General features: G+C 44.9%; 1 protein-coding gene across 1 annotated transcript in view; it reads right to left on the bottom strand.

Annotated features, from left to right (window-relative positions):
• The window catches only part of ezrb (ezrin b), a 64,493-nt gene that overhangs the window by 18,553 nt on the left and 29,823 nt on the right, over positions 1–16,117 (bottom strand). The window contains exons 9-10 of the mRNA XM_014143991.2: positions 8,701–8,797; positions 842–1,005 (exon numbers count right to left, since the gene is read on the bottom strand). Of these exons, the coding sequence (XP_013999466.1) occupies positions 842–1,005; positions 8,701–8,797 (261 nt within the window). The remainder of the gene's footprint in view (positions 1–841; positions 1,006–8,700; positions 8,798–16,117) is intronic.

Here is a 16,117-nt window from a genome sequence, read left to right as displayed (position 1 = left end):
GGTTTAGGTTCTAGTGTAGGGTTAGGTTCTAGTGTAGGTTTAGGTTATAGTGTAGGTTTAGGGTTAGGTTCTAGTATAGGGTTAGGTTCTAGTGTAGGGTTAGGTTCAAGTGTAGGTTTAGGGTTAGGTTCTAGTGTAGGGTTAGGTTCAAGTGTAGGTTTAGGGTTAGGTTCTAGTGTAGGGTTAGGTTCAAGTGTAGGTTTAGGGTTAGGTTCTAGTGTAGAGTTAGGTTTAGGGTTAGGTTCTAGTGTAGGGAAAGTCCTACAGGTGATTGTGACGGACCCTGGCCATCTAAAACGTTACGCATGACTGTTACATCATGTTGAAGAGCTGTGCGGAGGCCATACTGTCCAGCTAACACTAGAAGATACAGCAGCCAGCTCCCACAACCTTGTCTTTAGGTCACGTCACTCATCCCAGAATGAGGTCATGCTACTGAATCATCAGTGCTACGCTGGGATTACTCTAGTTATGCTAGTGACCTAGCGCTGCAGTACTTCATGTACCTGTGAAGCCTGCAAAGGTGCTGAGCATGTCTTGCTATAATGAAGAGCATGCTATGCTTTGGAGCAAGAGATACATGCTAGGATATGATTAATGGCATATTTTTGTAACTTTGGGCAACTCCAATCATGGGATACAATATATCCCTTTTCGTGAGTGACATTCTGAATCTGATTAGGTGTGTTTGTGTAGGGATGGAGCAAAAGCATGCACATACAGTAGTTTTCCAGGAGGAGAGTTGGCCACCCCTATTCTAAACACACCCACACACACACACACACACACACACACACACACACACACACACACACACACACACACACACACACACACACACCTCTCCATCTGTTTGTGGTGTTTCTCCTCGCGGGCCTGGGCCTTCATCTGCTGCACCTCGATGGTGTCTGGCTTGCGGCGGCGCATGTACAGCTCATGGTTGCCCATGCACAGCTGCAGGATACGCTTGTTGATGCGCAGGCGAGGGGCAAAGAACACAAAGTCCTGAGAGAGGAAGAGAGTAAAAAGAGAGGGGGGTAGGAAGAGAGAGGGAGAGGGGGGAATAGAGAGGGTAGAGAGAGAGGGGGGGTAGAGAGGGGAAAGAGAGAGAACACGTAGAGAGAAAGGGGGGAGTAGAGAGAGAGAGAGCAGGGGAGAGTGGTGGGTGAGAGAAAGTTGAAGGAGGGTGGAGAAAAGAACAAAACTCAGGTCAGACTAAATGGTTTTGCAGCCAGCCATCTTTAGTGTTTCCATAACGCTGAAATGACAAAGGCTCTACTAACAGTAGGCAGGTGCAGAGTCCGACACTCGACAACACCAATAGTGACCATTTAGTTTGGAATGGAAAGTTAAAATGGCAGCTGAAAGGAACAGTAAGGATGACTAAACCAAACCTTTAATTTGAAGGAGACACTTCCCATCTGCGGTTACTGACCACAGTTATGCTGACCCCCCCCCCCACACACACACACGCACACACACACCAGGGTTCCCGTTAGGAAAATGTGGCACTGGACAACATGACCGGAAAGATTTTAATTTACTGGAACCGTATGCATTGGGTGCATAACCAATTAGGGCATCTACCCACGATGCTCAGAATGACAGACATCACATGTACAGTTGAAGTCGGAAGTTTACATACACTTAGGTTGGGGTCATTAAAACTCGTTTTTCAACCACTCCACAAATTTCTTGTTAACAAACTATAGTTTTGGCAAGTCGGTTAGGACATCTACTTTGTGCATGACACAAGTTATTTTTCCAACAATTGTTTACAGACAGATTATTTCACTTATAATTTACTGTATCACAATTCCAGTGGATCAGAAGTTTACATACACTACATACACTTGCCTGTGCCTTTAAATAACTTTGAAAATTCCAGAAAATTATGTCATGGCTTTAGAAGCTTCTGATTGGCTAATTGACATCATTTGAGTTCATTGGAGGTGTACCTGTGGATGTATTTCAAGGCTTACCTTCAAACTCAGTGCCTCTTTGCTTGACATCATGGGAAAATAAAAAGAACTCAGCCAAGACCTCAGAAAAAGATTTGTAGACCTCCACAAGTCTGGTTCATCGTTGGCAGCAATTTCCAAAAGCCTGAAGGCACCACATTCATCTCTACAAACAAAAGTACGCAAGTATAAACACCATGGGACTGCGCAGCTGTCATACCACTCAGGAAGGGGACGTGTTCTGTCTCCTAGAGATGAACGTACTTTGGTGCGAAAAGTACAAATCAATCCCAGAACAACAGCAAAGGACCTTCTGAAGACGCTGGAGGAAACGGGTACAAAAGTATCTATATCCACAGTAAAACGAGTCCTATATCGACATAACCTGAAAGGCCGCTCGGCAAGGAAGAAGCCACCGCTCCAAAAGCCTCCATAAAAAAGCCAGACTGCGGTTTGCAACTGCACATGGGGACAAAGATCGTACTTTTTGGAGAAATGTCCTCTGGTCTGATGAAACAAAAATAGAACTGTTTGGCCATAATGACCATCGTCATGTTTGGAGGAAAAAGAGGGAGGCTTGCAAGCCGAAGAACACCCTCCCAAACGTGAAACACGGGGGTGGCAGCATTATGTTGTGGGGGTGCTTTGCTGCAGGAGAGACTGGTGCACTTTACAAAACAGATGGTTTCATGAGGAAGGAAAATTATGTGGATATATTGAAGCAACATCTCAAGACATCAGTCAGGAAGTTAAAGCTTGGTCGCAAATGGGTCTTCCAAATGGACAATGACCCCAGCATACTTCCAAAGTTGTAGCAAAATGGCTTAAGGACAACAAAGTCAAGGTATTGGAGTGGCCATCACAAAACCCTGACCTCAATCTTATAGAACATTTGCGGGCAGAACTGAAAAAGAATGTGCGAGCAAGGAGGCCTACAAACCTGACTCAGTTACACCAGCTCTGTCAGGAGGAATGGGCCAAAATTCACCCAACTTATTGTGGGAAGCTTGTGGAAGGCTACATGAAACGTTTGACCCAAGTTAAACAATTTAAAGGCAATGCTACCAAATATTAATTGAGTGTATGTAAACTTCTGACCCACTGGGAATATGATGAAAGAAATAAAAGCTGAAATAAATAATTCTCTCTACTATTATTCTGACATTTTACATTCTTAAAATAAAGTGGTGATCCTAACTGACCTAAGACAGGGAATGTTTACTAGGATTAAATGTCAGGAATTGTGAAACTGAGTATAAATGTATTTGTCTAAGGTGTGTCTTAACAGAACATACAACTCCTGTAATGAAGCAGACAATAAAACGTCATTTTCAAACATTTTCCAAAATGCAATTGGCAGGAAAATACCAATTTAAATGGCCCACCTGATAGTGTTTCCATAGATACACAATCTCTGTTAGAATCTAAAGATGCAACAACTAGGATGGGTTGTTACTATGACTAGGATGGGTTGTTACTATGACTAGGATGGGTTGTTACTATGACTAGGATGGGTTGTTAATATGACTAGGATGGGTTGTTACTATGACTAGGATGGGTTGTTACTATGACTAGGATGGGTTGTTACTATGACTAGGATGGGTTGTTACTATGACTAGGATGGGTTGTTACTATGACTAGGATGGGTTGTTAATATGACTAGGATGGGTTGTTAATATGACTAGGATGGGTTGTTACTATGACTAGGATGGGTTGTTACTATGACTAGGATGGGTTGTTACTATGACTAGGATGGGTTGTTACTATGACTAGGATGGGTTGTTACTATGACTAGGATGGGTTGTTACTATGACTAGGATGGGTTGTTACTATGACTAGGATTGTGCCTTTGGCTTCTGGACAACAAAATAAAGTTGATATGAAAACCAATAGAATAGTAGAGAAATACTGGTTTCAATGGCATATGAGGAAGTCTTTATAAAATAATTGCCTCCATGTTTCAAGTACATGTTTTCAAAATGCATACTGCTTCCACCTGCCTGCATACTGTTGCCTATGCAACGGTATGCATGGGCCCTTCTTGGTTTGGGATAGTTATTTATTGGCTTTTAATTGCTTATATCTGCCAAAAGGCCGGCAATTACCGGCTAATGGAAACCCTGGCACGCACACACACACACACACACACACACACACACACACACACACACACACACACACACACACACACACACACACACACACACACACACACACACACACACACACACACACACACACACAGGCTTGAGCAGAAGAGATAAGGTGTCTTGAGCGTAGAGGCTTGATGGACATTAGGACATTAGAAGAGCACTCAGGGTGTGTGCACGTGTGTGTATGGATGTGCGTGTGTGTGTGTGTGTGTGCACGTGTGTTTGTGTGCATGTGCGTCCTCATACACGTTTGTGTGCATGTGTGTCTGTGTTGCTCCCTATCTGTGCCACAGGGGCTGGAGCCAGGGTTATGTTGACAATGGGAGATGGGATGGAGGATAGGGCTAATGGACCTGCTGCTCCCAAGGAGACAGAGGAGGAGAGGAGACGAGAGGGCTAATGAAGGAGACAGAGGTGGAGAAGATAGGATAGGGCTAATGAAGGAGATGGAGAGGAGATAGGATAGGGCTGAGAGGATAGGATAGGGCTAATGAAGGAGATGGAGAAGAGAGAGGTTAGAATAGGGCTGAGAGGTTAGGATAGGGCTAATGAAGGAGACATAGGAGAGGAGAGAGGTTAGGATAGGGCTGAGAGGTTAGGATAGGGCTGAGAGGTTAGGATAGGGCTAATAAAGGAGACAGAGGAGAGAGGTTAGGATAGGGCTAATGAAGGAGACAGAGGAGGAGAGAGTTTAGGATAGGGCTGAGAGGTTAGGATAGGGCTAATGAAGGAGACAGAGGAGAGAGGTTAGGATAGGGCTGAGAGGTTAGGATAGGGCTAATGAAGGAGACAGGAGAGGAGAGAGGTTAGGATAGGGCTGAGAGGTTAGGATAGGGCTAATGAAGGAGACAGAGGAGGAGAGAGGTTAGGATAGGGCTGAGAGGTTAGGATAGGGCTAATGAAGGAGAGGTGAGGAGAGATTAGGATAGGGCTAATGAAGGAAACAGAGGAGAGAGGTTAGGATAGGGCTGAGAGGTTAGGATAGGGCTAATGAAGGAGACAGAGGAGGAGAGAGGTTAGGATAGGGCTGAGAGGTTAGGATAGGGCTAATGAAGGAGGCAGAGAGAGGTTAGGATAGGGCTGAGAGGTTAGGATAGGGCTAATGAATGAGAGGTGAGGAGAGAGATTAGGATAGGGCTGAGAGGTTAGGATAGGGCTAATGAAGGAGACATAGGAGAGGAGAGAGGTTAGGATAGGGCTGAGAGGTTAGGATAGAGCTAATGAAGGAGGCATAGGGAGAGAGGTTAGGATAGGGCTGAGAGGTTAGGATAGAGCTAATGAATGAGACAGTAGAGGAGAGAGATTAGGATAGGGCTGAGAGGTTAGGATAGGGCTAATGAAGGAGACATAGGAGAGGAGAGAGGTTAGGATAGGGCTGAGAGGTTAGGATAGAGCTAATGAAGGAGACATAGGAGAGGAGAGAGGTTAGGATAGGGCTGAGAGGTTAGGATAGAGCTAATGAAGGAGACATAGTAGAGGAGAGAGGTTAGGATAGGGCTGAGAGGTTAGGATAGGGCTAATGAAGGAGACAGAGGAGAGAGGTTAGGATAGGGCTGAGAGGTTAGGATAGGGCTAATGAAGGAGAGGTGAGGAGAGATTAGGATAGGGCTAATGAAGGAAACAGAGGAGAGAGGTTAGGATAGGGCTGAGAGGTTAGGATAGGGCTAATGAAGGAGACAGAGAGAGGTTAGGATAGGGCTGAGAGGTTAGGATAGGGCTAATGAATGAGAGGTGAGGAGAGATTAGGATAGGGCTAATGAAGGAGACAGAGGAGAGAGGTTAGGATAGAGCTGAGAGGTTAGGATAGGGCTAATGAAGGAGAGGTGAGGAGAGGAGAGAGGTTAGGATAGGGCTGAGAGGTTAGGATAGGGCTGAGAGGTTAAGATATGGCTAATGAAGGAGACAGAGGAGGAGAGGAGAGAGGTTAGGATAGGGCTAATGAAGGAGAGGTGAGAGGAGGAGAGAGGTTAGGATAGGGCTGAGAGGTTAGGATATGGCTAATGAAGGAGACAGAGGAGGAAGCTGAGATTAGATATGCTAATGAAGGAGACAGAGGAGGAGAGGAGAGAGGTTAGGATAGGGCTAATGAAGGAGAGGTGAGAGGAGGAGAGAGGTTAGGATAGGGCTAATGAAGGAGAGGTGAGGAGAGGAGAGAGATAGGATAGGGCTGAGAGGTTAGGATATGGCTAATGAAGGAGACAGAGCAGGAGAGGAGAGAGGTTAGGATAGGGCTGAGAGGTTAGGATTGGGCTAATGAAGGAGAGGTGAGAGGAGGAGAGAGGTTAGGATAGGGCTGAGAGGTTAGGATAGGGCTAATGAAGGAGAGGTGAGGAGAGGAGAGAAGAGAGGTTAGGATAGGGCTAATGAAGGAGAGGTGAGGAGAGGAGAGAAGAGAGGTTAGGATAGGGCTGAGAGGTTAGGATAGGGCTAATGAAGGAGAGGTGAGGAGAGAAGAGAGATTAGGATAGGGCTGAGAGGTTAGGATAGGGCTAATGAAGGAGAGATGAGGAGAGGAGAGAGGTTAGGATAGGGCTGAGAGGTTAGGATAGGGCTAATGAAGGAGAGGTGAGGAGAGAAGAGAAGAGAGGTTAGGATAGGGCTGAGAGGTTAGGATAGGGCTAATGAAGGAGAGGAGAAGAGATAGGAGGCAGGCAGGCAGGTAGAACTGGCAATATGGGAGGTGAGCGAGCCAACACCCACATAGTGTAATTGTACTTACAGTAAATACACAGTAAACATCTTCCTGTACCTCATACTTCACTGCATTGATTTGTTTGTGCTGTATAGCCAACTGCTATGGTTGTTGTTTGGCCTAACACAAACAGATCTGGGACCAGGCTTACTGTGTTTTATATTGGTCCATCAGGACAGCTGCTGCAGCTGTTTGCTGATGCTTTCAGATTGGTTTCATTGTGATGTTAAGTGTGGTGTGTGAAGACAGTGTGTGATGTGGTGAATGCCATCCATCATCAAAACAGTGTTATTGTGATTCAGGATCATGACGACCTGCATATGATGCCTGATTCAGACTGTAGGGCTGACCCAAACTGTAATTTGTTGGCTCTAATAGTTTATTTTCACATTGTCCTATACAGCACAGTTCCAGCAACTATGGTAGATGCGTAACCAGGCCAGAACAGCTTGGCTTGGTTTGGCCCTGTAGTGTGGAACTATAGTGTAACTCACTGGGGCCTTCTTGGTTTGGCCCTGTAGTGTGGAACTATAGTGTAACTCACTGGGGCCTTCTTGGTTTGGCCCTGTAGTGTGGAACTATAGTGTAACTCACTGGGGCCTTCTTGGTTTGGCCCTGTAGTGTGGAACTATTGTGTAACTCACTGGGGCCTTCTTGGTTTGGCCCTGTAGTGTGGAACTATAGTGTAACTCACTGGGGCCTTCTTGGTTTGGCCCTGTAGTGTGGAACTATAGTGCAACTCACTGGGGCCTTCTTGGTTTGGCCCTGTAGTGTGGAACTATTGTGTAACTCACTGGGGCCTTCTTGGTTTGGCCCTGTAGTGTGGAACTATAGTGTAACTCACTGGGGCCTTCTTGGTTTGGCCCTGTAGTGTGGAACTATAGTGTAACTCACTGGGGCCTTCTTGGTTTGGCCCTGTAGTGTGGAACTATTGTGTAACTCACTGGGGCCTTCTTGGTTTGGCCCTGTAGTGTGGAACTATAGTGTAACTCACTGGGGCCTTCTTGGTTTGGCCCTGTAGTGTGGAACTATAGTGCAACTCACTGGGGCCTTCTTGGTTTGGCCCTGTAGTGTGGAACTATTGTGTAACTCACTGGGGCCTTCTTGGTTTGGCCCTGTAGTGTGGAACTATAGTGTAACTCACTGGGGCCTTCTTGGTTTTGGCCCTGTAGTGTGGAACTATAGTGTAACTCACTGGGGCCTTCTTGGTTTGGCCCTGTAGTGTGGAACTATAGTGTAACTCACTGGGGCCTTCTTGGTTTGGCCCTGTAGTGTGGAACTATTGTGTAACTCACTGGGGCCTTCTTGGTTTTGGCCCTGTAGTGTGGATCTAAACTGAGTGTACAAAACATTAGGAACACCTTCCTAATATTGAGTTGGCCTCCCCTTTTGCCCTCAGAACAGCCTCAATTCGTAAAGGCATGGACTCTAAAATGTTTCAAAAACGTTCCATAGGGATACTGGTCCATGTTGACGCCAATGCTTCCCACAGTGTCAAGTTGGCTGGATGTCATTTGTGTGGTGGACCATTCTTGATACACACAGGAAACTGATGAGCATCAAAAACACAGCAGCGTTGCAGTTCTTGACACACTCAAACCGATGCACCTGGCACCTACTACCATCCCCCATTCAAAAGGCACTTAAATATTTTGTCTTGCCCATTCACCCTCTGAATGGCACAAATACACAATCCATGTCTCGGTTGTCTCAAGGCTTAAAAATCCTTCTTTAACCTGTCTCCTCCCCTTCATCTACACTGATTGAAGTGGATTTAACAAATTACATCAATAAGGGATCATAGCTTTCACCTGGATTCACCTGGTCAGTCTGTGTCATGGAAAAAGCAGTTGTTCCTAATGTTTGCAGACTCAGTTTATAGTGTGTAACTCACCGGGGCCTTCTTGTCGATGGGTTTGATGATGAACTTCTTGTCGTTGAAGGAAATGTTCCTGATCTCGCTCCAGGGGAAGCCGATCTTTGGGGTCAGTCTGGTGGGGGAGGAGGCAAACCAGTGTAAGTATTGTGTAGGCCGCATGTGCTTTAAACAGGTTGTCATTTATTGGGATGACTCATGTACTGGAGGCATCTCTGCAGGGTGGTCACTAGCTGGCACAGCCACAAAGTCATAAAATCTCATTTTGAACCTAACCCTCACCTTAACCCTTAACCACACTTCTAACCTTATGCCTAACCCTAACCCTAACCCTAAATTAAGACCAAAAAGCACATTTTTGATTTCATGAATTCTTATGATATACAGCAAATTTTGACTTTGCAGCTGGCCCATCTAGTGGAAATCACTGCCTCCAGGACAAGCGTCTTTACGTGGCTAAATAGTGGACATTACAGTGTACATTTTCCATAGATTTATTCCAGATCATTTCCCAAGTCACAATCCAGGGTTTTTGTAGCCAAATCTTTCAATTGAAATGATTTTAGGCAGGAGGAACAGAGCTAGGTGGCTGGGCCCGCCCCACCCTCTGGGGTTTGTGGTAAATGGCCAATATACCAAGGCTAAGGGCTGTATCCAGGCACTCCACGTTGCGTCATGTGTGGAACAGCCCTTAGCCGTGATATATTGGTCATATACCACACTTCCTTGGGCCTTATTGCTTAAATATAGTGCACTACTTTTGACCAAGGCCCCATAGGGCTATGCACTACATGTGGAAAAGGGTGCCATTGGTTATGCAGCCTGGGATGTGGTAGGAAACAAGTGCAAATAGGATATGATTCATTCATGTCTGAGGTAGGACTGTGTGTACTACTGTATTGTACATGGCCTCTGTATCAATAGGGCTAGGTGGGAGGAATCTGGGGTGGGGCTCGTCCATTGTGTACTAGAGAAAGACACATTGACTGGATGCCAATCTCATTTGGTAATTTACGGACACACACACACACGCGAGAGCACACACACACAGTTGTTTGATCCGCCTTACAGTGACACACAGTGACACACAGTGAGACACAGTGAAACCCTGCTGCTGCCTGAACTGGTATTTCAATTCCTGGGTGACATACACCTAACAAATCCCAGATCTGTTTGTGCTGTATTGTTAACACCTACGTCACGTTTTGTCACCTTTTGTACAAACAGATCTGATACCAGACTAGAGGTTATCTGAGCAGTTTTCTCTAGAACAAGCTTTCCATGGAGATCCAAACCTGAACTCTACAGGGTATTTTAGCATGAATGTTAGTGAACATTGTTAAGTTAAAGGGATAGATCATTTTTTTGCTCTGTACTGAAAGTGCTCCATCTTGAAAACATAACTGCTGACATGCTCCAGATTGAGTTGGGATCTCCAGTAGTTGTCTGTCTCTCTGGGCGTTAACTCTAGGAACCTGGTTATCCTGTTTGTGGTAGATGTGGATCAGGTAAAGGAAGACTGAGACATAATGCTGATCAAGAGGCATAGAGGAGGAATGAGACATAACACTGATCAAGGTCTTATCTAGAGACATCGAGGAGGACTGAGACATAACACTGATCAAGGTCTTATCTAGAGACATAGAGGAGGACTGAGACATAACACTGATCAAGGTCTTATCTAGAGACATAGAGGAGGACTGAGACATAACACTGATCAATGCCTTATCTAGAGACATAGAGGAGGACTGAGACATAACACTGATCAAGGTCTTATCTAGAGACATAGAGGACTGAGACATAACACTGATCAATGTCTTATCTAGAGACATAGACGAGGACTGAGACATAACACTGATCAAGGTCTTATCTAGAGACATAGAGGACTGAGACATAACACTGATCAATGTCTTATCTAGAGACATAGAGGAGGACTGAGACATAACACTGATCTGATGTCTTATCTAGAGACACAGAGGAGGACAGACATAACACTGATCAAGGTCTTATCTAGAGACATAGAGGAGGACTGAGACATAACACTGATCAATGTCTTATCTAGAGACATAGAGGAGGACTGAGACATAACACTGATCTGATGTCTTATCTAGAGACATAGAGGAGGACTGAGACATAACACTGATCAAGGTCTTATCTAGAGACATAGAGGAGGACTGAGACATAACACTGATCAAGGTCTTATCTAGAGACATAGAGGAGGACTGAGACATAACACTGATCAAGGTCTTATCTAGAGACATAGAGGAGGACTGAGACATAACACTGATCAATGTCTTATCTAGAGACATAGAGGAGGACTGAGACATAACACTGATCAAGGTCTTATCTAGAGACATAGAGGAGGACTGAGACATAACACTGATCAAGGTCTTATCTAGAGACATAGAGGACTGAGACATAACACTGATCAATGTCTTATCTAGAGACATAGAGGAGGACTGAGACATAACACTGATCAAGGTCTTATCTAGAGGCATAGAGGACTGAGACATAACACTGATCAAGGTCTTATCTAGAGACATAGAGGAGGACTGAGACATAACACTGATCAAGGTCTTATCTAGAGGCATAGAGGAGGACTGAGACATAACACTGATCAATGCCTTATCTAGAGGCATAGAGGAGGACTGAGACATAACACTGATCAAGGTCTTATCTAGAGACATAGAGGACTGAGACATAACACTGATCAAGGTCTTATCTAGAGGCATAGCTAAGTGTTAGATTAGACGTTGTATAAGGTAAGCCCTCCCACTGACCCCTAACGACTGTTATCCACAGTACCCACAGAGGTTGGTAAGCCCTCCCACTGACCCCTAACGACTGTTATCCACAGTACCCACAGAGGTTGGTAAGCCCTCCCACTGACCCCTAACGACTGTTATCCACAGTACCCACAGAGGTTGGTAAGCCCTCCCACTGACCCCTAACGACTGTTATCCACAGTACCCACAGAGGTTGGTAAGCCCTCCCACTGACCCCTAACGACTGTTATCCACAGTACCCACAGAGGTTGGTAAGCCCTCCCACTGACCCCTAACGACTGTTATCCACAGTACCCACAGAGGTTGGTAAGCCCTCCCACTGACCCCTAACGACTGTTATCCACAGTACCCACAGAGGTTGGTAAGCCCTCCCACTGACCCCTAACGACTGTTATCCACAGTACCCACAGAGGTTGGTAAGCCCTCCCACTGACCCCTAACGACTGTTATCCACAGTACCCACAGAGGTTGGTAAGCCCTCCCACTGACCCCTAACGACTGTTATCCACAGTACCCACAGAGGTTGGTAAGCCCTCCCACTGACCCCTAACGACTGTTATCCACAGTACCCACAGAGGTTGGTAAGCCCTCCCACTGACCCCCTAACGACTGTTATCCACAGTACCCACAGAGGTTGGTAAGCCCTCCCACTGACCCCTAACGACTGTTATCCACAGTACCCACAGAGGTTGGTAAGCCCTCCCACTGACCCCTAACGACTGTTATCCACAGTACCCACAGAGGTTGGTAAGCCCTCCCACTGACCCCTAACGACTGTTATCCACAGTACCCACAGAGGTTGGTAAGCCCTCCCACTGACCCCTAACGACTGTTATCCACAGTACCCACAGAGGTTGAACAGAGGTGTGTTCCATAGAATAACAATGAGTTGACCAGTCAAATGGCCAGGGTCAGAGGCTCTTAGCCCATTCTAGAGAGTATATGGTGTGTTCTGCGTTATATAGAATCTCATAGAAATGTGAAAATGTATGTAGATGGATTCATACAGCAATCAGGGACAATATAGGCCAAAAAAACACAAAATAGACCTTATTTTCTACAAACTAAAAGGTCCCAGTGGTGTGCTATAGGGTCCAAATGGAATCCTGTCCTGATAGCTAGCTATATGTCTTCTGCTAAATGAGGGTGTGTGTTTGTTTGACAAAGGGCCTAAGGACTAAAACCTTGGCAGAATGGCCATATCTGACACAAAAAGGAGCAATGCTACGCTAGTGTGTGTGTGTGTGTGTGTGTGTGTGTGTGTGTGTGTGTGTGTGTGTGTGTGTGTGTGTGTGTGTGTGTGTGTGTGTGTGTGTGTGTGTGTGAGTTCTTGGCAGTAATGGTGCTACATATTGTCTATGGCCTGAAACCCTCGTTGCGGGGCCTGCCCTCTAACTTAGTCTCGGATTCTTAAGAGCACAGCTTGAAAAACCAGTCAGCGTTGCCATGGTTACAGCCGAGCCCCAGAATGCACAAACACACAAACACACACACACACATGCATACACACTCAAGGACACTAAGAACCCTACATACACACACAGAGCCCTGTGTTTGAGTCTCTCTCTTCTTTTTGGTTAGGCAGATTTACAGGTATCAGACTACTAACTTAAAATAAGAGCATTAGATTCCTTTTAAAGCCATTCTATGGAACAATAGTTTCAAATAAACACTTTGATGGAACTCTAACACCCATCAATGTGTGCTTTGTGTGGATTTAAAGCTAAACATAAAACCTCCAGACAATTTGGACACAAGCCCCAATAATGTGGGTAGAGAGTAAGACAATGGGGAATCCCCAAAAAATCTAAGTTACAGCACACCATCAGTGGCCACTCAAGTTACAGAGATACAGCATTGCCATCTGTGGCCACTCAAGTTAACCTGTTGGTGATAGGGGGCAGTATTTGCACGGCCGGATAAAAAACGTACCCGATTTAATCTGGTTACTACTCCTGCCCAGTAACTAGAATATGCATATAATTGTTTGATTTGGATAGAAAACACCCTAAAGTTTCTAAAACTGTTTGAATGGTGTCTGTGAGTATAACAGAACTCATTTGGCAGGCCAAAACCTGAGAAGATTCCAAACAGGAAGCGACCTCTCTGACCATTTCTTGGCCTTTGTCATCTCTATCCAAAACAAAGGATCTCTGCTGTAACGTGACATTTTCTAACGCTCCCATAGGCTCTCAGAAGGCGCCAGAACGTTGAATGATGACTTTGCAGGCCATGGCTGAAAAACAGTAGCGCATTTGGTAAGTGGTCGATCTGAGAACAATGAGACGGGCGCCCGCGTGCACGAGACGACTCCATGTTTACATTTTCAGTCTTTGAACAAAAACAACGACTCCCGGTCGGAATATTATTGCTATTTTACGAGAAAAATCACATAAAAATTGATTTTAAACAGCGTTTGACATCCTTCGAAGTACGGTAATGGAATATTTCGAATTTTTTTGTCACGAAACGTGCCGGGCGCGTCACCCTTCGTTACCCTTCGGATAGTGTCTTGAACGCACGAACAAAACGCCGCTATTTGGATATAACTATGGATTATTTGGAACCAAACCAACATTTGTTGTTTAAGTAGAAGTCCTGGGAGTGCATACTGACAAAGAACAGCAAAGGTAATCCAGTTTTTCTTATAATAAATCTGAGTTTGGTGAGTACCAAACTTGGTGGGTGTCAAAATAGCTAGCCTGTGATGGCCGGGCTATCTACTCAGAATATTGCAAAATGTGCTTTCACCGAAAAGCTATTTTAAAATCGGACACCGCGATTGCATAAAGGAGTTCTGTATCTATAATTCTTAAAATAATTGTAATGTTTTTTTGTGAACGTTTATCGTGAGTAATTTAGTAAATTCACCGGAAGTGTTCGGTGGGAATGCTAGTCACATGCTAGTCACATGCTAATGTAAAAAGCTGGTTTTTGATATAAATATGAACTTGATTGAACAAAACATGCATGTATTGTATAACATAATGTCCTAGGAGTGTCATCTGATGAAGATCATCAAAGGTTAGTGCTGCATTTAGCTGTGGTTTTGGTTTTTGTGACATTATATGCTAGCTTGAAAAATGGGTGTCTGATTATTTCTGGCTGGGTACTCTGCTGACATAATCTAATGTTTTGCTTTCATTGTAAAGCCTTTTTGAAATCGGACAGTGTGGTTAGATTAACGAGAGTCTTGTCTTTAAAATGGTGTAAAATAGTCATATGTTTGAGAAATTGAAGTAATAGCATTTCTAAGGTATTTGAATATCGCGCCACGGGATTCCACTGGCTGTTGACTAGGGTGGGACGCAAACGTCCCACCTAGCCCAGAGAGGTTAAAGAGTTACAGCACTACCATCTGTGGCCACTCAAGTTACAGAGATACAGCATTGCCATCTGTGGCCACTCAAGTTAAAGAGTTACAGCACTACCATCTGTGGCCACTCAAGTTACAGAGTTACAGCACACCATCTGTGGTCACTCAAGTTAAAGAGTTACAGCACTACCATCTGTGGCCACTCAAGTTACAGAGTTACAGCACACCATCTGTGGTCACTCAAGTTAAAGAGTTACAGCACTACCATCTGTGGCCACTCAAGTTAAAGAGTTACAGCACTACCATCTGTGGCCACTCAAGTTACAGAGATACAGCATTGCCATCTGTGGCCACTCAAGTTAAAGAGTTACAGCACTACCATCTGTGGCCACTCAAGTTAAAGAGTTACCATCTGTGGCCAGACAGAGTCTTCTAGGGGCCCTTGGATCACACTGCTTCAAGAGACCTTTGGCATGGAGGGTTTAAACAGTGCATGGAGCTCTAGGGAGGGAGTAACGGCTGTTGTCAACAACACAACCCAGCAAGAGGTTAGTCCACTGCACTCAAAACACTACTTTGGCATGTCTTCCAGACATACTTTTCTGTGCTTTTATCTGTGCTGATTGAGTGGAGTAGTCCCAAAAGTACAAAGTGCAAACCCCAATCATCTAGCACTCTGGCAGGTTCACTCAAACGCTCAAAGTATTTGAAAATAAACAACTACTATTTGAACCCTCTGCCAGAGGGTCAGTGACTGCAGGGCCATCGGCTGTATAGAGAAGCTGGGGACACATATTACATGAAATCAAATCCCATTTTATTGGTCACACACATATTTAGCAGATGTTATTACGGGTGTAGCGAAATGCTTGTGTTCCTAGTTCCAATAGTGCAGTAATATCTAACAATACACAACAATACACACAAATCTTAAAGTAAAATATATATTTATAGAAATATTAGCACGAGCGCAAAGTTGCTTAGGAGCTAGATGCAGAGCTGCCATGTCTGTCGGCGTCATCTGGAACATTATGTCACAATCTACTTTAACACATTACCTTTAGTGACCTCACTGGGAACAAGTAGTTAACACATTACCTTTAGTGACCTCACCGGGAACAAGTAGTTAACGCATTACCTTTAGTGACCTCACCGGGAACAAGTAGTTAACACATTACCTTTAGTGACCTCACCGGGAACAAGTAGTTAAAACATAATCACGCAGTTACCGCATGTGTCGCTCAAGCAATCTCGTAAAATATTGTACTTTTGAGCTTCAGCAAAGTGTTTGGTGGATCGCAGATTCACAGAGCAATCTTGGGTATGAAGACAC

The sequence above is a fragment of the Salmo salar genome, chromosome ssa15, assembly GCF_905237065.1.
Source record: "Salmo salar chromosome ssa15, Ssal_v3.1, whole genome shotgun sequence".
In the NCBI taxonomy this organism is placed as follows: Eukaryota; Metazoa; Chordata; class Actinopteri; order Salmoniformes; family Salmonidae; genus Salmo; species Salmo salar.
This window is presented reverse-complemented; position numbering and strand designations above follow the sequence as displayed.